Source organism: Cupressus sempervirens, chromosome 6, assembly GCF_028749045.1.
Source record: "Cupressus sempervirens isolate cs-2001-9-10 chromosome 6, ASM2874904v1, whole genome shotgun sequence".
Classification (NCBI taxonomy): Eukaryota; Viridiplantae; Streptophyta; class Pinopsida; order Cupressales; family Cupressaceae; genus Cupressus; species Cupressus sempervirens.
The window spans coordinates 178,358,036-178,379,590 of NC_143123.1; the positions used below are offsets into that span (position 1 = coordinate 178,358,036).

The following is a 21,555-nucleotide window of genomic DNA, read 5'->3' on the forward strand; positions in this document are numbered from 1 at the left end:
ACAAAAAGTGCCAAGAGGTGGTGCAAGTAAAACTAAAAGATAGTGAACTAGACAGGAGATATGGTCAAAAGGGTATCAAACCGACACCTAGAAGACCATGTCGAAAAGCAAGAAATGACAAAGATGAGTGAAATGGAAGAGGAGAGGAGAAAAGGAAGCCGAAACCACACTAAGGAGGGCTAAAAGGTCTCAAAATGATGTGCGTCCAATTTAAGACAATACACTAGGTACTCAGTGGAGAGCATCATAGCTAAGGACCTTGATTATGATGGTTGGTTATTTTCTTTCAGTTATTTGTTTGTGTATCAGCTTGCTGTTTATCAAGCTTAATTCAATATGTATTCAGTTTGAAACTTTGATACAATACTAACTACAGTAAACTTTATCACAGTTCAAGTCACGAGTTTATCATTTGCAATATGTCATTGTTATATGATTTATCATCTTCATGTTTTAAGTTTGCCTTCTCTGTTATGCATCTAAACATTTATCATATATTATTATTACAAACATATAGAAAATCTAAAATTGAAAACAATACATTACATTTCTAAACTTCAGCACTGTTCATGTTTCGAAAAACCATTGTCATGACTTCTAATTTTAGATTTTCTATAAATATTAAATTATAATTACAAAAAGTTTGACATGCCCAAGTACCCACGTGCCCTATTTTGAAAAATACTCGTACTGGTACCCTAAGTACCCAAGTACCCCCATGCTCGTGCAACCTTGGTATTCAATAGCTTATAGTGGAAGGTGACTCTCAAATCATCATCAATGCAATTAGAACAAGTAGTACACCTAATTGGAAATTGAATTATCTTCTCGAATGGAGTTTAAATCTCCTAAATGCATTTGCAGAAATCAAGTTCAAATGCATTTAAATGGAAGGGAAGAAGTTGGCAGATGAATTAGCCAACTTGGGTGCAAATGGCTTTTCCAGTAGCACAATACTACAATATTAATGAAATAAGTTTAGAGTAATATAATAGATAGTATCTTAAACATCCTCACCAGTCATAATAATCTCGGTCATCTTTTTAAATCTAGTTTTCCCCAACTACATTAACAATATTAGCTCCCTATCATTTCTAGGAAAATAAAACCAAGATCATTATAGCATTATGATATTATAATATTCAGTGTATGAATCGAATGTTGACTAGGAACAAAGATAAAGCTAAGGTACGAATGCAAAAGCAAATTTAAGCACTAAGGAAGTAATGACAACTCAATACGCATAGATTGAGATAGGTGCTTAGTCATAACCTTTTCACCCTTATAAACACAAATCTACTTGACCTATAATAAGTGTTTAGTCATGATCTTAGAAATGTCCAATTATAGCCTGAATTATTATTAATTCCCATCTTGTATTACTATCTCACTTTATAGTATGTAAAGAGTATTAATCTTTTCATTACTTGCGTTGTGATACTATCCCTAGTCTTATCCTTTGCCTCATATATCTCGATGAACAATCTAATGTAAAGCCTTTCAACTTTAACCCCTGACAACAAACTCTCTCGTCGTATTTAATGATTGAGACTTAGCTCATCATTATTCGTTATGCATTATCTAGAACTTTCTAGCTCTCTCAACCGCGTGTATTCGAGATCTTTCTTGACCCTTGTTCTATTAAAATAGGTGTAATATGTTAGAATATTAGAATAACTGGGGGGGGGGGGGGGGGGGGGTGAATCTATTATCCTCAGTTCCAGATGTACAAATTCAACTTTTACTAACTTCAAACAACTTAAACAATCTCATTAAACCACTTGGTCCTTTTGATGTCAATTTTTGTACCACTACATAACATATTAGCAATTGAATATCTAATACAGAGTATCAAACACAATTCCCTTCTTGAAAAGTTAATACTCATGGGGACATGAGAATAACTCCAATGTTCCTTACACCTGTGGATACCAACTCAATTTTATCAATGTGATTTGTTGCTAATCACGTAGGCGGCCTTACGCTATTCATTCAAAAATGACTTGGGTTTTTGGTGAGATGGTGATGATTTTGTATGAGTGTCCGGTGATGTTGATGGTGACAATGATGGTAGAGGGTGTAGCGCCAAATAATGTTGATTGTGCGAAGAGTAGACAATAATGCTTCTAATGACTTCTACCTTCCTAACTTTCTTTCTTCAAACTCCAACTCCTAAACTACTTGCTATTCTACTCCTACTCCTATGAATGGAAAGGTTAGCAAATGGACGGGGATCAAATCTAATGAAAACTTACCAATGGCTCTACCTCCATAGATGCAACGATTCAAGGGAAAAGGACTAGTTTACCACGCAAGGCTCCCTAACCAACGGCTAAGATGCTAGTGGCCTAGTTGTAGATCCCTATCAAACATTCACTAATATCACCATACAATTAATCATTTACTTCTACTCTAACAACGTGAAATGAAATCCTACTTTAATTTGAGAGATGAGAACCATGCAATACACCAAAATGATCATGTATATCCACCATGCAAGTCACAACAATGAATAAAGAACAATTTTGATAGTATCTTAGCAACAATTCTCCGACATAACTCCCCCACAAATGAGAGCAAAATGGCCTTATATAGAGGCCAAAATGTACAATTGATGGTAGAGATAAAGAGGCAAAACCGATGATCCAGATTGAATCCAAGAAACCCTAACTAGGATTGCCACCCCATCAACCAATGAGAAGATGCCACCTCGCCAATGGACCAATGAGAAGGCACCAAAAAGGTGGCCAAACAGAATTAGACACTTGTCCTATCCTAGAAGAAAGAGAAATTGCCACTTGGACTTACATCAAATGATCTTCTAATATAAATCTCCCCTTTTCTTTCATTCTTTTAGCTAAGGCAATGAACCTAGCTAGCCTTTCGTTGAATTCTTCCATGGGAAGGCAAGGTGTATGCTTTATCTTGAGCTCAGCCGATTTCATCATGCCGCTTGCTGCCTGTAGTGTCTTCTCATGGTCCTCCTCATATTCTTTTGCATATATGTTAAAGGCATTGAGGGATGCAAGGGTGCCCAAATACTTCTTCTTGATGGAAACCTTCCCCAACTCATCCAATCTTGACCCAAATTCTACCTTATTGACGTTCTCCTCTTGTCCACTTGAATTAACCTCTTTGGCCTCTAGCCCCAAATATTTTCAAATCGCTTCCTCCAAATTTGCTCTTCCTTGAAATTCACTCTTCCTTGAGATTCACTTTTCAATTTTCGCCGCCTCTAAATCAAATAAAAGAGGTAGGACCCCATGTAGAATTGCTTTTGATTTTGTACGGTCCTAAATTGCAATTCTAGGTTCTTGCTTATGATCCTAGACCAATCAAACCTTCTTCTCCTTTTTCAATTTCATCAATAAAGAAATACATCCAATTTTCAAATTGCATACCTTGAGCTAGGCCCATGATCCGGCTGAGAAGCACAATGAAATCTCCATATTCTGATTTGAAGTCCGCCACTATAAGCCTTGATGATCTAGTTACTCCTTTCTTTCCCTCGTGTAGCCAATCCTACCCTTGTTGATCTTTGCCATGGAGAATTGTCCTTCCTTTAGTCTATCATTTACCTGTATCATATTTACTGTACCGACATTGGTATCAATTATTCGCCTCATTTTCGAGAAGAAAGTTGTTTTGGGCATTATATCCTCTTAGTCTTTCTTAGTATTTGTTCTCTTAGGATTCTTGCTTACACTAACATCTACCATCCTAAACACTTATTTCTGCCCCTTCGTTCTAAGTGACATGGACTACCCTTATCCTCTTATCATATTTACTATACCGACGTTGGTATAGGTTATTTGCCTCATTTTCAAGAAGAAAGTTGTTTTGGGCATTATATCCTCTTAGTCTTTCTTAGTATTTGTTCCCTTAGGGTTCTTGTTTGCACTAACATCTACCATCCTAAACACTTATTTCTGCCCCTTCGTTCTAAGTAATATGGACTACAACTTATTTCATATTCTTTTGCATATCTATTAAAGGCATTGAGGGAGGCAAGGGTGCCCAAATATTTCTTCTTGATGGCAACCTTCCCCAACTCATCCAATCTTGACCCAAATTCTGCCTTATCGACGTTCTCCTCTTGTCCACTTGAATTAACCTCTTTGGCCTCTAGCCCCAAATATTTTCAAATCACTTCCTCCAAATTTGCTCTTCCTTGAAATTCACTCTTCCTTGAGATTCACTTTTCAATTTTCACCACCTCTAAATCAAATAAAAGAGGTAGGACCCCATGTAGAATTGCTTTTGATTTTGTACGGTCCTAAATTGCAATTCTAGGTTCTTGCTTATGATCCTAGACCAATCAAACCTTCTTCTCCTTTTTCAATTTCATCAATAAAGAAATACATCCAGTTTTCAAATTGCATACCTTGAGCTAGGCCCATGATCCGACTGAGAAGCACAATGAGATCTCCATACTCTGATTTGAAGTCCGCCACTATAAGCCTTGATGATCTGGTTACTCCTTTCTTTCCCTCATGTAGCCAATCCTACCCTTGTTGATCTTTGCCATGGGGAATTGTCCTTCCTTTAGTCGCTCCTTTACATGTATCATATTTACTGTACCGACATTGGTATCGGTTATTTGCCTCATTTTCGAGAAAAAAGTTGTTTTGGGCATTATATCCTCTTAATCTTTCTTAGTATTTGTTCTCTTAGGATTCTTGCTTGCACTAACATCTACCATTCTAAACACTTATTTTTTGCCCCTTCATTCTAAGTGATATAGACTACCCTTATCGATCTCCAACCTTCCTTCTATCGATGGATTCTACACTTATTTCTGTCTCGCCAAGTCCTATCACTACATTTATCAATCTTCAATTTTTAACCTAGGGTGAGACTAACACTTATTTCTGCCTCGCCTTTACCTTAGGATGGTCTACACTTATATCTCCCAACTTCAACCTAGGGTGGTCTAGCGTATTTTTGCTTCTTCAAATGTCCTATCATGGATTCTACACTTATCGATCTCTAAACTTCAACTTATGATGAGATGATGAAGTGGTGGATGATGAATGCAAGAACCAAGAGAGACAATGTCCAGACAAGAACGAAAGAGAGAAATCCACTTAAGGACCCCTTTCAACTCTAGATGATTTGAAATTACCTTTACCAATAGTCGGGTCTTCTTTTGGAATTTAGGATCAAACCTTAGGAGATTCAAACCCTCTTGCAAAAATCAGAATTTTAATCCTTTGAAATTGTCCACCATTTGCCCAAAAAATCAGATCTTTGATCACAATAACCTCCTCCAAATAAAATCGCCCAAATTAAAGCAAAAATCGTACCTCCTTAGCAAAAATCAAACTTTGCAAAAATCGCCTAGCAATGAGAAGTTTCAGATCTGTCCTAGAGAAGTCACAAAGCATGAGAATTCTGCCCTAGGAAAATTGCCAAAATAAAGTACAGATCTGCCCTCAAAAAAAAATCGCCAAACATGGGGGAGCAGCTCCAAATTATCTTTAAAAAACGCCAACACAATGCCAATCTGCCCTAGCTGAAAAAATTCACTCAAGATATGCCAATCTGCCTTAGGAAATTCACTCAAGGAAGAGAAGAAATCTGCCCTTAGGAAAAATTGCCCAAGCACCAAAGAGGAGTGAGGAATGAAGAAATAAGAGGGAAGAGCTTCCTCTTATACCCCACTTGCTTGCTCTTTTTAGCTGGCCGACTGGGACCCTGGGAGCAAAAAAAATATTAATTAGAACATAAAACTGGCCCCCAATCAAATGCTTAGCCAAAAATTAATTTTGTCACAATGATATTAACTTTTTTAAATTGCCAATTAGACCAAAATTGCAAAAAGAAAGTAAATAATGCCTTGGAGATGCTAAATGTTTAAATTTAATGGTGATTTAGTAATTAATATGTTATTAAAATCGGATTTTGGCTAGCCAAAAGCCATTTTTCAATATTAAATTACAAATTTCATTAAAGGCTTAAAAATTTTCAAAGCAAAATTAATCCATTTAATGCCAATTTTTGCAATTCAATTCAAATCGATTTTGCTAAGCAATTTTTTTTTTTTTGACAAAAATAAATCATCTCTAGAGTCTAAAATCGATTTTGCAATTTGATTTCATCATCACAAAAATTTAAAAAAAAATTCACCGAAGAAATTCAAGATTGTCCAAAAAAACTTTAAATCTTACAAAATTTCATTTTTTTTTTTAAATTATCCAAGTTTACACAATTGTATCCAAATTTTCAAAACAAATCGTCTTACAAAATTTACAATTTTATCTTGCCAAGTGTTGTTCTTTGAAATTTGTTCGACCTAAGGATGAAATTGGTCGTTCTGGAAAATCAAATTGAAAGCAGGTGAAAATAGATCTAAACCTCTCCCCTATGGCCTAAAGGTGTCCAAGACTTAAAGTTTTCGAAAAAAAATTTGGACAACTTCAAAAAAATTTGCCAAAGCAACCAAAAAAAGGGGGTCCCCAAAAGTTTTGGGGCAATGGTGTGAAAATTTCACAACAAGTCCATATAGCATATCATCAACAACTTAACATTTTGTTCATTAACTTTATGTTTAGTATATGTCGACCAACAGTAAATAGCATGCATCACACATATAACACACACACATATGACACTAGTATTTAACATGGAAACCCAATTTGAGAAATACCACCAAGTATCATGCTACCACTTTTCACTCTTCTGAAGTGAGCTCGGTTATGAGTCAACCCTGTTAAAGGTTACAAAACACACTATTAGGTGTGACCTTGTTAAAGGATTTAATCACCCTATTAGGATTGGCCTAGTTAGAGGACTTTGGATCATTCCATTAGAATGTCACCTTGATTAAAAGACTTTGACTACCACAATGGTTTAAAACAGTAGGTTTGATCTCTAAAACACAACTCACTTTGCAATCTCCATTCAGCTCGTTTGTTGGTTCATTGATTGGACTTCATTATCATCTCCATCACTAATCTACTTGGCAACCCTTCAAGCAATCACACTTCACCAATCTCTTCACTTCTCTGCTACACTATTCTTCACAAGTTCTCCATAAAATCGCCAATCAACAACGAACCAACCTTCGAAAAGATCTCTTATGCCTTCTTAAATAGGTAGTTTTGCTCTTTTGTCGCTTAAACATCACCATAGATCTTAGGGTTATTATACTCCTTTCTTGATACTTTTAGAAACTTCTCTTCAAATCCTTGCCTTTGATCGCATAACAAAATCAATTCGTGCATTAAATATGCCAACTCATCAATCTTTATCATCCACACATATTACTAATCCAAACATTCAACTATGTCGGCCTTAAACTTGATTCTTTCACAAACTTTAACTTTGCTAACACTCCGCCATTACTATGTTCTTCTGCTCGGTCGTCACTATGTAGCTTGGTCTTCACTACGCTCGGTCCCTAATATATTTTGCTCCTTCATCTTGCCCAGCCATAACTATCACTCGGCTAATATTGTTTCCTTGGCTAACTCTTAAGTTCCTTAATCTTTTGTTCCAGCTCCTTCATTGACCGACCACATTTTACTAGTCTTTTCTTGTGTTAAACTCAACACTTCTATACTTTATACACAAAGTAAACAATACATCATTTTGTCAAAGACTAACTGATCAAGTGCCCTCTGTAATTCTATCAAAATCGCTCCTCGTCACTCAACAACTTCACTAGTTCATCTAGTCATCTCTATTTTCAAATCCTCTTCATCAATCAACTAATATGGCACTCTACACTATTAGTAAATGTCTCTCCAGTAGGTTTGACATCAATGACAACATAACAATTGTTCTAATCGTAGTTTCCAACATGATTCCTATTTGACACTATCAGCTCTGCAAATGGATACTAGCATAGTGTTATTTCACTCTGTCGAGATTTCGACCATGGCTTTTTTATGTTCTATAAAACTGGAAAGTTAGAACATCATTCTGAATAAGATAGATGACCTTGCTAGATTGGTTGTAACCAGGGTGTTAGGAGAGAAGTACTTTAGTTACAGTCATTCATGGAGGTCGAATAGTAATGTAATAGGCTCCTTCATTGCGTGTCTCCTCAGAGCAATGTTCGATCAATGGGACTCTGTCTTTTTGACAGAACCAATATTTGAGAAGACTTGGTTGAAAGGTCTTCACAATGTCGTTTTGAGCATCAACCAATGAATGGAAATTCCTTGCCCTAAAGCATATATGGACACCTCTATAGGTAGCCACCAAAATGCCAAGATTACTAGACAACCCATCCTCACCATTCGGGATCCAACATTGTTTGATTAAGTATGGCCAAGCATGGGGAAAAACATTTATGTTCTCATGTGGTGGTTCAAGCTATTAAGGGAAGATAGCAGAGTGGTTGGAAAATTATCTCAAATTGTATAATCTTAGCATTCCATCTTCTCTGAGTTTAAAGGATCTAAACAACTTTAAATTCATTCTGCCCAAGCTTTCAAAAATTGAGCAAAAAGAAGGTAGACAAACATCACAAGAATGCCAAGGGCAAAGATCTTGAAACAGCTTCCCCTGTTTTGGATGACTTTAATTATGAGATTATCATCATCCGTGGGCCATGACTATTACTTTGTCCGTCTATTAATTTGTAGTAGGTTAGCCAACCATTTTGTTCATTTGGTTAAAAAATTTGAATCTTAGTATTGGTTTTTGGTCGAAGGGCATATAAAGTAAATACCTGGTTTAGCATTGTACAATCCCGGATTATAGGCGACTATGAAAGAGGTCTCCCAATTTTGAATACAGGGGAAGAACACTTTGTAATTAAACTGTTAAATGTATAAAAATTGAATAAGGTCATAATGAAATCTAATAGCAATGTTTTGGAAAAATAGGGTTGAACTATAAAGATCTTGCCACATTGTGTTATTGCCATGAATGAAAGTGATTAGTGTGATATTAACAGATGGTAAACTGTTTTAGAATAATTTTACCTATTATGATTAAATTTTCTGAATTATTTCCCTCTCTTAATCTACTTCATCGAATCAGGAAATATCTCCAGGGTTACATCTTTATCTTTTGAAAAAACATAATTGATTTGAGAATCCCCCCTTTGTATAGTCTCTATTTGCCCTGTTCTTGATTATCGTATGATATTTTACTTTCTCACAGAAGATCAATTATTAATGGAGTCCTAAACTCTGTGATTTCTTAGTTCCTCTATCCTTTGCATATAATTCCATGACAAGTATGGTAACATACTGAAATGGTCTTTCTGGTTGTTCAACTAAGAATACAGCAACTTACCCTTTACCCAAGATAAATTAGTATCTGATTATATTTGGTTTAAAATCAATGTAATAATATTTAACATGATAGAATCAAATCAGTGTTACCAATATTTCCTTTCGATAGCAGAATGGATCACAAATAACTTAATAAGTGTAAGCATAGAAACATGTGATAAGATCAATGGTAAATATCCACAACGATAGAGAGTACTTTAGGATCTTTATAAACTAACATTTAAGCTAAATTGTTCTAGCGAAGCAAATTCTAAATTTCAGTTTACTAATCGTCTTAGAAAAAAATCCAAGCTAAAATAGACAATGGAACAAGAAGTGTTACAAAGGTAAAAAGATTGGTTCAAAGGGTTTAAACAAGATATTGTTTTTTACTTTCTAAAATTTTATGTCTAATTCAGCTAACAATGATCTTAGCCTAAAGGAAGAATTGCAGGAAAAATCAGCACCAAAGAAGAATGAAGAAGACAATACATTCCTAACTCAGCAGAAATCACTATGTAAATTATAACACCTTCTTGTATTTTTCACAAACCTGAGGCTTTGCTGGTATTTAAGAAATTAAGTGAGTCAATGTTAAAAAGCAATTCAAGGTCCCTAGAACAAAATAAAAGGCAATTAGAGGTAAGTGTAATCATAAGTAGACAGGATGATTGCGTCCTGGGAAGACTAGGGTGGGGGTTTTCTTCCCTGTTCATTTCCCCCCGTACCTACACTTTGAACGGGGAAAAAATTAGATTGTAAATTTGTTTAAAAATTAATAAAATATTGGCAATAGCCCTTTATCGATTAAAAAAAAAAGATATGTCAGTGTCCATACTCATTACCAAGAATTCCTTCACATTTCAATCCTTTTGATACCTAGGGATTGCAGCATTTTTTTCCCTTCTTTTTCTATATAAAGCAAAATAAAATCTAATGGACTGTCTTCTTGTGACTTCACCTTTTCTCATTTTTATACCTAACAGTTATGCAAACTCTCTAGAGAGATTCAAGTATTACAGTAACTCTCGAGGATGCAGGAGCACCGGGGTTTAGGGTTTTACAGCAGGAATGGAGGAGAGTTCAGGGGTGATGGAAGATGGGGTGTACAGCAAGGAACAAATGAACCCTTTTGGAGGCATGAAGGTTTATCCTACAGGGCTCAATGGAAAGATTGCTGGCCATTTGCAGGGAGGCATGGCAAGTTTAGTGCTCAATGGAGGGGACATTAGAAAGGATGGTTTTGAGATTAGACAAGGGGTTTTGAATGTGGAACAAACTGGGAATGGAAGGATCAGAAACGGTGTGAACCCCCATCACCCAATGCAACGGTTCACCTAAATAATCTTGGAGGCAAAGTGGATTTCAGTTCGATTGCTCAAAGATTGAGAAGACCTCAGGCTGTGGAAAATCATGAAAAGCAATGGATAAAGAAGTCAGAGCAGGAAAGATGCATAGTGGACAAGATAGTTGTGGAGCAAGGCTCTTGGAAGGAGACGTTAAGCTTCTTAAAAAGAAATGCTTTCTTTTTAAAATGGGGTGGACCCTGGCCGTCGATAGGTAAGCTTATACAATAGTTGGATAGAAAATGGGGTCAAGTGAAGGACTTTAAAACTCTTGAGAATGGGTTATGGATGATTACAGTGGATAGTACCCAAGGTAGGGATTGGATTCTGAATGGAGGGGCATATTTCATGGATGGGTTTGGATTTTATATGAAGCCATGGGTCCCAAATTTTGACCCAACAAAGGAAGTTATAAAAAATTTCCCTATTTGGGTAGGTTTGAGAAATCTCCCCTAGGAATACTAGACTGAGAATTGATATCAGTTGATTAATAATAAGCTTGGAACATTTGTTAAAGTTGTGGGAATGGTAGATAAGATCACCTTTCAAATGTTCCCCAAGATTTGCATAATCTGGAATGATTGCCACCCGTTACCAGAGATGATAGAATTGTTCTCAGAGGTAGGTGTCTGGCGATAGCCTCTGTCCATAGAGGAGGAGTTAATGGCGTGTGAGGTGCGTCTTAGCGAAAACCATGATTCAGAGAACTGTATGCTTGAAAGGCGTCTAAAGGAGAAGGAAGATGATGGATTATTGAATAGGGCAACCTATTGCAGGAGAAGCAAGGTAGTAAGAAGGAAGATATCCTATTTGGTGCGGGTGATCTGATTTTGAGAGCAAGATGGAACAATCTGCATGAGGAGATTCGCGGCTGTAGTGAAGACTTTCAAAAAGGGGCGGAAGGCTGGAAGTGAGGGTGAAAACTCTTGGCAATAGGGATTGTCAGCATTGTAATAGGGAGGGAAGAGTGGACTCTCTAGTTTCAAAAGAGAGTATAAGCGAAGAAACAGTCCACAGAATGTCAGCAGGAGAGCTGGAATGTTGGGAAGGAAATAATCAGGGGAGGGGGGATCCCCAGCAAGGAATAAAGGAAGCGGCTGAGGACTTTTTGGGCTTTCTGATGTCATAGCTTTAAAGGATAAGAGAACTCTATCTCAAACTGAAAGGAAAAACAATAAGATATAGGTGGGAGTAAGCCAGAAAAGGGGCAGAAGGACTTTAAATGCTTTGATCTAGATAACTGGTAGTGTGAAAGGTCCAAGCAAATTGAAATCGGGAAGGGGGAAGACCCCTTCCTGAAGAGGATGAAGCTCCCTTTGTGGAAGCTGCAAGAGCGTCAGGGGGTGTTGGTGTGTTATGGAAGGAGTTGATTGTTGTTGTTGTCATGCACCAAGGAAGTAACTGGCAGTGGTTAAAGTTAAGATCGAGAAAATTAGAGGTAGAATTTAATGTGTTTAATGTTTATGACACTACATAGAGTAGGGATAAGAAAGAAGTGTGGCAAACTTTGACAGAAGTGAAGGAGGCTCTGCAAGATGAGATGGTTGTGTTGGGAGGGGATTTTAATGCTATTCTCTTTCCTAAAGAGAAACGAGGAGGGAAAGGATGGAGATCAGTTAATCAAGAGGACTTATCTTCCTTTGTGACTATAAATGGCCTTGTGAGCATACCCTTTAAACAAGGTGAGTTTACATGGACAAATAGGAGACCAGGGTTTGTTAATATAGCAAAAAAATGGGATAGATTCCTATTGGGGGGGGGGACTAGTCTAGTGTTAATTGGATGGTGGAGGCTGAAATTTTGCCTATTCATGGATCACGCCACTACCTATTGGGCTAAGGCTACAGAAAGAATCCTCTCCGAACAAATGCCCTTTTAAATTAGACGCAATGTGGTTAAGGGCGGATGGTTTTAAAGAGTTAGTACAGCATTGGTGGAAAAATGCTCCTCCCTTCAAAGGAAACAAGGCATTTGTTTTCTTCAAAAAATTACAGTTCATAAAGGAGAATTTGACAGTTTGGAATCGGCAGTCTTTTCAGAACATTTTCAGGAAGAAATTGGAGTTAGAAGAATCTTTAAAGAAGTTAAAGTGATTTTGCAAGGAATGGTGGAGGAAGATTTCTTAGAGGGAAAAAAGTTAAAGAAAAAATGAGGAGGTTTCGGTTAGAGAGGAGGCTTTTTGGCGCCAGAAATCCAGTGAGACTTGGTTGAATGAAGATGATAGAAACACAAAAAAAAAATCATAATTTAGTCAAAGTGAGAAGGGCTCATAACAATATTTTTTCCATTGAGAACAAGGAGGGTGTTTTACTGAAGGATCTGGGGCTGATTACGGAGGAAGTTGTTTCCTTTTTTCAAAACAAGGGTAGGATCGACAAGATGTGTCTGTGAACTTGGCCCTATTTTTGGATTGTATCCCAAATTGTGTGACAGAAGATCAGAACAAAATGTTGTTAGCAAAAGTATCAAAAGAGGAAGTGTTGCTTGCTTTAAAGGGGCTAGGAAGGGACAAAAGTTCTGGACCTGATGGGTTTACAACTTGATTTTTTAGATCTTTCTGGGATTGTTTGGAGACAGAAGTTTCGGAAGTGGTGGAAGAATAGAGGGCAGGGAGGTTTGTGCTGAAAGACTTAAACAATACTTTTATTGCCTTGGCGCCAAAAAAGGATGTGTGTAGGAATTTTGAGGAGTTTCAACCTATCTCTCTATAAAATACTTTATATAAGATAATTTCCAAAGTCATTGCAAACAGTTTGAAAGGGGTTTTGAACTCGGTTAACTCGATGGAACAAAGTGGCTTTGCTCCTAGAAGATCCATTTTTGAAGGTATTATTATTGCTCAAAAAACCTATGTAAAATGATGGATAAACTGGATATCAAGCAAGCATATGATGAAGTTAATAGGGATTTCCTTTTGAAAGTCCTGGCAAAATTTGGTTTTGAGCCTAGATGGATTAGTTGGGTGCAAGAATGTAGTTCTTCTGCAAGGTTCTTTGTCTTAGTAAATGGAAGCCCTCAAGGTTTTTTTGAATTAGAGAAAGGTCTAAGACAACAGGATCCCTTATCCCCATTTCTTTTTATTATCTTGGCTAAGGTTTTCGGAAGGCTTATTGGGGTGAACAGAAGAGAAGTTCTCTGGAGAGATGTTAAGGTAGTTGAAGGGATTGATGTTGCATCACACTTATAGTTTGTGGATGACACTTTTCTAGCAGGGGATGCCACGGAAAGGGAAGCTAGAGTACTGGAACAGACTTTAGAACTGTATGGAATGGTGTCTGGGCAAAAGATTAATTGGCACAAATCTGAGATTTTCTTATTTAGCACTCGTATGAGTAAACAGCTTTCTATGTGTAGGATTTTAAACATAAAATAGTGGTCGTTACCTAGTCGGTATCTTGGGATCCCTCTTTTTCAAGGAAGAAATAAAGGATGTCTGGAAAAGCTTAGTAGAAAAGTGTATAAAGAAGATGGAAGGATGAAAAGGAAGGCATATAAAGAAGATGGAAGGATGGAAAGGAAGGTGGTTATACTCAGTTGGGCGTATTCTGATGCTAAAATTGGTTGTGTTTGTTGTCCCTATATTTTCTATGATGTGTCTAAATATTCCTAAAAAGGTGATAAAAATTGTAGAGCAACAAATGAGGAGGTTTTTTTTGGAGTGGGGCTAGGGAGAATGATAAAATCCCTTTGTTGAGATGGGACAAGCTATGTCAGACAAAGAGGTTTGGAGGTGCTGGCTTGAGAGATAGAAACTAATGAATTTGGCTTTAGGGGCAAAATTAGTGTGGCCAATTTTTAATGACTCAGAACAGTTATGGACTAGAATTTTACGGGCTAAGTATTTGGACTCTAACAATGTAGAGAGGATTTTGACAGTTCAAAATCCAATAAAAGGATCGCTAATTTGGAATTTCATTATTTCTTGTAGGCATGTTATCACTGATCATGTTTCTTGAAGGGTTGGCAATGGGAGACAAGCAAACTTTTGGGATGACTCATGGAATGGGTATAAGGTTCTTAAGGAGAAGTGTGAGGATGGGGAGCTAAATCAAGTGTTGGGTGATTTATGGGGTTATAAGGTCAAAGACTATATGCAAGAGTCTGAAGGTGTGTTGGGTAAAGTTTGGATTTGGAAGGACTGGCGAGTGGAAGGTTTATCTCATCAACAACAACAAACTTTAAAGGGTCTTTTCTCTAAGAGGAAAGTTTTTTTAACAGAGAATACTGACAAAATAAAGGGTCTTTTCTCTAAGAGGAAAGTTTTTTTAACAGAGAATACTGACAAAATAAGGTGGTGTGCTTCTACTTCAGGGGAGTTTTTAGTAAAGCTAGGTTATGATTTATTATCCCAGAGAGCAGACACCATTTTTGAATCGGGGGATTTATGTTGGCATAAGGATCTATTGCCAAAAGCTGGGTCATTTGCATGGCAGGTTGTTCAAGGGCGTATTCTGACAGGAGAAAGAAAGAAAAGGCTTGGTTTTCAAGGCCCCTTGAGATGTGAGTTGTGTTGTGAGGAGGAAGAATCAGTGGATCCTGTAGTTCTGAATTGTGAGATGGCTTCTGCTTGTTGGAGGCATGTGCAAGTAAAATTGGGTTGGTAGGGACCCTGGAGGAACACTTTATTTGACTTCTTCTCTTCATGGTCGCGGAGGAGGAGGAAAATGTTGGCTAGTGTGTGGGTGGTTTGTCCATCGATAGTTATTTGGGAGTTATGGAAGGAAAGAAACAGGAGGATTTTTCAGGAGAAAGCGGAGCCTTTGGATGGATTACTATGGAGGATTGATCATTCTATAGAGGAGGTTGTAAGTGTTGTTGTTTTTAGGAAAGAGCTGAAGCAGGGTGTTTTTACTAAGGAAGATAGAGCTATTCAGAGTGTATAGCCAGGGATCAAGATTAGAACAGTTGGAGGTTTGGCAAAAAGAATGTTGTCAAGAGATTGAATTCAAGTTGCACACCATCGGAGGAAGGATGGGTGAAGGCAAACTTTGATGGTGCAGCTATTGGGAATCCTGGGAGGTCAGGGGCTGGCTTTATTGTTAGAAATCATGTTGGGGAAACTTTGGCATCTGGGGGTAAATGCTTACCAGATGGAAAAAATAATGAGGCTGAGTTTCATGCAGCCTTACTGGCTATTCAGTGTGCTAAGCGAGCTGGTGGTCAAAAAGTACATCTAGAGGGAGATTTACTCTTAGTGGTGGAGGCTATCAGAAGGAATAATATTTCTGCATGGCATTTAGAAAAATTTGTCATAACAATTAATAAGGAGTTAGAAACTCTGCAAGATTTTAAAATCAGTCGTGTTTAGGGAAGCAAATGCAGAGGCAAATAGGCTTTCTAAATGGGCGGCCAATTCTCTTGAGCAGGGAAATGCTGTTTTGACTGGTGTAGTGGTTGGGGAGAGTTTTTTGATTAATTTATTTTTTTAAAGATTTGTTTTTAAAAAAACAGAAAACAACCTTTGGAAAAGTTGATGAGATGGTTGTTGATGTGGAATGTTGGACGATGGCATTGATGAAAAGCTGAAGCAAATCTTGAGAAAGATTTATATTTTTTTTAAAAGGGACACTTCAGGAAAGGCACTGTCGGATCATGATGGCTTGACAGGAGATGATGTCAGTTTCAAGCGTGTGTTTTGTGTGAAGTAGTTGGGTGAGGTTTTTAATAGAACAAAAAAATGTTGATGTCTATCTTTTCATGCAAGCTAGTTCAAGAAAGTCGAAAAGGAAGCAACAGCAAGTAAAGAGATGGAGGCTACCTTTATATTTAGGACAGGCAGAAAACAGAAAGCTCTATATGGCCCGGTGCAAGATCAATGCCTTCGTCTGCTGCTCCTTTGTCCAATGCCAAAGGTGATTGCGTCAGTGAAAGGAACTCTGGGGGATTTGTTTCAAACCTCCACCCATCGTTGGAACGTCAATGTAGACATCGCAGCAATGATCATGGCGTGGGGATTGGAGTTGGAATTTATGGAAGAAGAGGTGAAGTGAGTTATGAACTCTTTGTTTCTGAAAGACCTGATAGTGGGTGTGGATTCATTGCTAGAAGGGGCGTGGCCTGGGCATGGTTTTGACTATAGCGAGTGTTTTGAAGATGAAGTAGAAGGGGAGGAAATTGGTAAATTTGGTTTCCTGTGGTGGCCGAGAGGCTTATAAAGAGAAAATTATGGTGGAATGGCTCAAATTGGTGGATGAAATCTAGTCTTTCCAGGAAAGAGATGGTAGACGGGTAATGGGGTTTAATGTTACTCCTTCCCGTCGTCATCGCACTGCTGGCCATCGCAGGCGTAGAATGGTAGTGAAGCTGGATTTTCCTCTGAGGGTGTGACTGGGTGGATTTGTGGTGGGTGAAATTTTGTTTTTTTGGTTACTGGTTGAGGATTCCTGGGATGGAAGATGTAAGCAGAAATTCTTTGGCTTATGGATGATTATCAAACACAAAAGAAGGACGAGGGAAGCGGGGCAATGTGATAGAAGAAATGGCGGATTGTATGACAGAAGCTAATAGCTAAAAGCGAGGTGAAGATGGTTTTTTTGCAGCAAATTTGGATTCGAGGAAGATTAATCTGATGCAGAATCTTAGCTAATAGCAAAAATGTCTGTAAAGGCTTTTAAAGGTATGTTTCGAGCCTGGCATTTTTTGAAGAGATTGAAGCAGGGATGGAGTTGAACGATGGTTTTGGAAGGCTAGTTTTGGAAGGCGGTTTCGTCGGTGAATGTTTGAATACAATGTTTAACATAGTAAGGTTTCTATTAGTTGGTTTAGGTGGAAGTAATGACCCCTTGCTTTGTAATGTCAAGTTGTTTAAGTGGGGTCAGATTGTAGGGGTTACATGTATGTTTGGGCCTTATTAAGTATGTGGCCTTTTGATGTAATGTTTACTATATTTATTGATAAAATACCTATTTCACCGACCCAAAAAAACAAAAAATAAATCTAATGGAAAGTTCCCAAATCCTTTATCAACATAAGTTTTAGAACCACATAAAAAATTCAGAATGTCTTTTATAGATTTTCACAAGTGCCCAAAGGCCATTCTGATTACTTTTTTACCAGTAATATGTAAACAGTAGACATAATATTAGTTCACACCATTGTCACCAGCAGACGGAAGTAATTGGAGATGCTGGAAACTAGAACCAATACCAGTATGGCTAATTTTCATAAATAGGAGATGGGTACTTGGGGATGCCAGTCTTTTATGTAATTTAATAATTTCCAAAAAAAATCAGATATAACTTTGAAAACAAGAATAGTAAATCAGTAATACAACAAAAGTAAATATTAAAGGCAATTTCTCTTTAGACCATTACGATGAGACAGAATCAATCAGTCACACAACTATTTTTCTCCCTCCCAAAAAGTCTGCATTGTCAGTTGATCCAATCACAATAACTTTGAATGGATTTTCGATGATCAAAAATATCAGCATGAAACATTATGCAGGCCTTTTCTGTTTATTTCACCTCGTTTTTTATCTTTCAATGTATTTCGCCATGAGTTTTTTGACAGAAGACATCAATTTCCAGTTGAGATACTTCAGAAGCAATAGGAGACAATGGCTTAAACAATCAGGAAGTTTCAGAGATGTCTCCAGTAATGGAGATGTGTTTCCATCTCCCTGACACATCTCAAGGAAAGAGATGGGACTCCAAGTAAACATGGCTCACTGTGATTTCCCTTGGATATTATTCCTTGCAAATGATGAACTATTAAGGTAAAACTACCATGCCAATTTCACTAACTCTTGCTTAAACAATTATCATATTTAATTATATGGAAGGGATTAAGTTTTTCTATTGATTCATGCACTTATACTAAATGCTCCTCTGATTTAAACAAACAACTTCAAGACATGCAAGAGCCCAAGCAGATAAAACAGCTTCACATTGTTTATTTTATGAAGGTGAACATTCTCTCAAACAACTTTGCTTAGCATTCTCTTAAAACTCTTATCTCTATTGGAACTCAACACGTCTTTTGAGCTAGCAAATGCCTTTTTCATAACCATGAAATTTCGTATTACAAAACATCCAAATTTTCAAATACTAGAAGAAAGAACTTTTATATCGATGATGGTTGATATTAGAAAATGTTTATCTAAAAATATGGACGAAAAAGAACAATTGGAACACTAACCACTAATTGATAAAGACGTGAAGCTCTGGCTCGTAACATGGCTGCAACAGCTTCAGCTAAAGGTATTATAATGAGTCGATCTGAAGCTCCAATCCTCCACAGCTACAAATCCTGACTTTATCTCCAACAAATAGAAATAATATAAGGTTTACTTAATACATAAGGGTTAATAATAATATTGGTTTTTGCAGAAAAGATTACTAAATGGTAACATATGCTAAAGAGATCTGTGTTTCAAACCAGAGATTGTCTACTTAACCGAAATGAAATCACCTTATTCATAAATGCTAATTAAACTTTCAAAAACATGTAAACCCTCTGTCATGACTTAGGTACTTATATTTTACTGTTATAAATTTAAATACTATGTTAAGCAGATAAAAAAATATTATTCATAAATTATGTATAACTGTAAAATAATGATGTATGGTTTAAATTAAACGATGAATTTCAGAATTGGTTATTCAAGCACTGTGCACTTAAAAATATCTCCTACTTATCAAAACTAGAACAGTTAAAAAATATCACTTGATTTATCACTTTTTAAATCCTGAATATCCATTATATGCATGTATACATAGACATAAATTAAATCTATTGATATATATTTCAGATATATATGTAAATACTTAGTGGATATGTTTCTAAAAAAACATATGAAAGCATCACAAAAACACAAAATAATGAGCAAATAATTTTCAAAAAAATAACAAGGAATTAAACTAACATATATAGTTCTTTCAAAAATATTATTCCAAAACTTTCTTGATGTTAGATCTCTAAGTTAATGAGACTAACTATGTGATTTCCGCCCTGGACAATCCAGTGATAAAGAATAACTACATCTTATGTATAAAATCTAATTCATTTTGTTCAACTGTTTGGCAGAGTAACATGCCAACACTCCTAACATTTCATTTTAATCTAAAGTAGTAAAATACTATATTTAGAATCTTTGGTAAACCGTAAAATACATCAAATAGGGTCTGATCCAGCATGTCCTGGTCTATAATACAAGGTGAAGCCGTTGGCATTATGAAGACCAAAGTTCAAAACCCTGTGGAGAGACAACACTTAGCCATTCCTATAAGAGGTAGATGCAAATCCAAGAAAAATGTTTGCAGGAATAGACCCTTGATGTATCTTGCAACCCCAGTGGTGCATTCCCATCTTTGTGGCAAGTTGAGTGCTACAATTTATCTAAAATTTGTAAAACCAACAAGGCAATCAGAAAGAAAGAATCATGAACTGCACAACTGAATCCAATCCAACTCATTATCCAAGTGACAATTCATCCTTAAAATATACAAAAGACAGGATATTAAGAAAGAAATTACCACAAGCCATATTAGCTTAATCTGGATCCCTAGATTGTCACAAACTACAATTTGAAATAAAATATTGTACACCACTTGTTGTGGGTTGGTGAGGAAAATTCAACCATAGACGTCAAAAAATTAGAGTTACTTAATGGCAAGGTCAAAAAAATATGATGAAGTTTTTTCCACATTTTTTCTTTATTGAATATATTATATGCCTGCTAATGGATATCCAAATGTGATGATAACGGCAATGTAAAGGCTTTTCCAGAAGCAAGCTTTTCAAAATCATTAAGTGTAGTGATAATTATCAGAAAGAAAGAGACCTTACTAATAATACATATAGTCATTTTCCTAATGATGTACATCCAAATGTGATTGAGAACAAATGACGTTAAGGTCTCTCCAGAATCAAGCATTTCAATATCACAATATATTCTTATATTTATCAAGGAGACAGAACATGTTTATTCTGTAATATGGGAACAGTTGAGACAGAGCAGCACTTTGTCAAGGAGTGCCTGGCTTACAATGACATCAGATCTGGTTATACAAAAATACTGCAGAACAAGGACTTCAACTATTTATTTGAGGAAGATCAAGTGAAGAGAACAGCGGATTTGATTACCAAACTTCAGAGAAGGAGAGACAAGTTAACCAAAACTTTGCAACTGACTAGTTCCGGACTCCTGACTCGGAAGGGTGATTGCATGGGTCCCATAGACTACTTTAGTCTCATGGACATCATTAAAATCTATCATATCATATCATCATATCAAGAAGAATCAATTGAAAACTACTCATAAAATTATTTTCCTGATAATGCAATAAAACAAGCCACCAAAAATAGATACACCATGATGATATAACCAGTAAAATGGCCATCAAAGGTTTACGTATGCACTTGCAAACTACTTAAAAGTTATGGCAATCCAATAAACAAACCATCAAACTTTCAAAGATATATTCATTATGAAAACCTAAAACATTCAATCAAACATATTATATATGGCAATGTCAAAGTTCAGTGCAGGTTAGTACGATTTAATTCCTGCCAGGTTTGATTGCACTAAAACAAAAAACTTGAAAAATTAAATCAAACTTATTATTTGGAATTTGATTGGAGTTCAGTACAGATTGCTACGATTAAAATGGGGATCAACTAAGGCTTGCTTCAATCCCACATAACTTTAAATGAAATGGAAAGAGAAGTTTTTCTTTAAAAAAAAACCTTTATTTACAAGCATAACAATAACAATTAATATGGATATCAATATAATTTGTATTGAAAAGTTCAAAAAGAGATGGCATACTACTGCAAAATAAAATGCAAATTTACAGAGATTACATCATTTTTCCAAATGCATTTTCTGTCGCAAGCATTTATAGTGCAATGTTTTAAGTAAACATCTAGTAACGTATTTCCTCAAGGATTATGCAGAAAGTCAACCTCCAATGAGAGGGCTTAACCTGTGTTAGAAGTGGCAGTGTCTACCTTCCCAACAAAATTTGTTGCCACAA

The 21,555-nt window shown here is 36.5% G+C and overlaps 1 protein-coding gene across 3 annotated transcripts in view; it reads right to left on the minus strand.

The window, feature by feature from the left end:
* The window catches only part of LOC149551829 (mitochondrial-processing peptidase subunit alpha-like), a 52,345-nt gene that overhangs the window by 29,685 nt on the left and 1,105 nt on the right, over positions 1-21,555 (minus strand). Inside the window, exon 2 of one of the 3 annotated variants that reach the window (XM_089787331.1) lies at positions 18,716-18,826. In XM_089787331.1, the coding sequence (XP_089643457.1) occupies positions 18,716-18,754 (39 nt within the window). In that variant the 5' untranslated portion in view covers positions 18,755-18,826. Of the gene's footprint in view, positions 1-18,715; positions 18,837-21,555 lie in introns of all 3 variants that reach the window. The other 2 variants (XM_089787330.1, XM_089787332.1) reach the window with 2 other exon arrangements.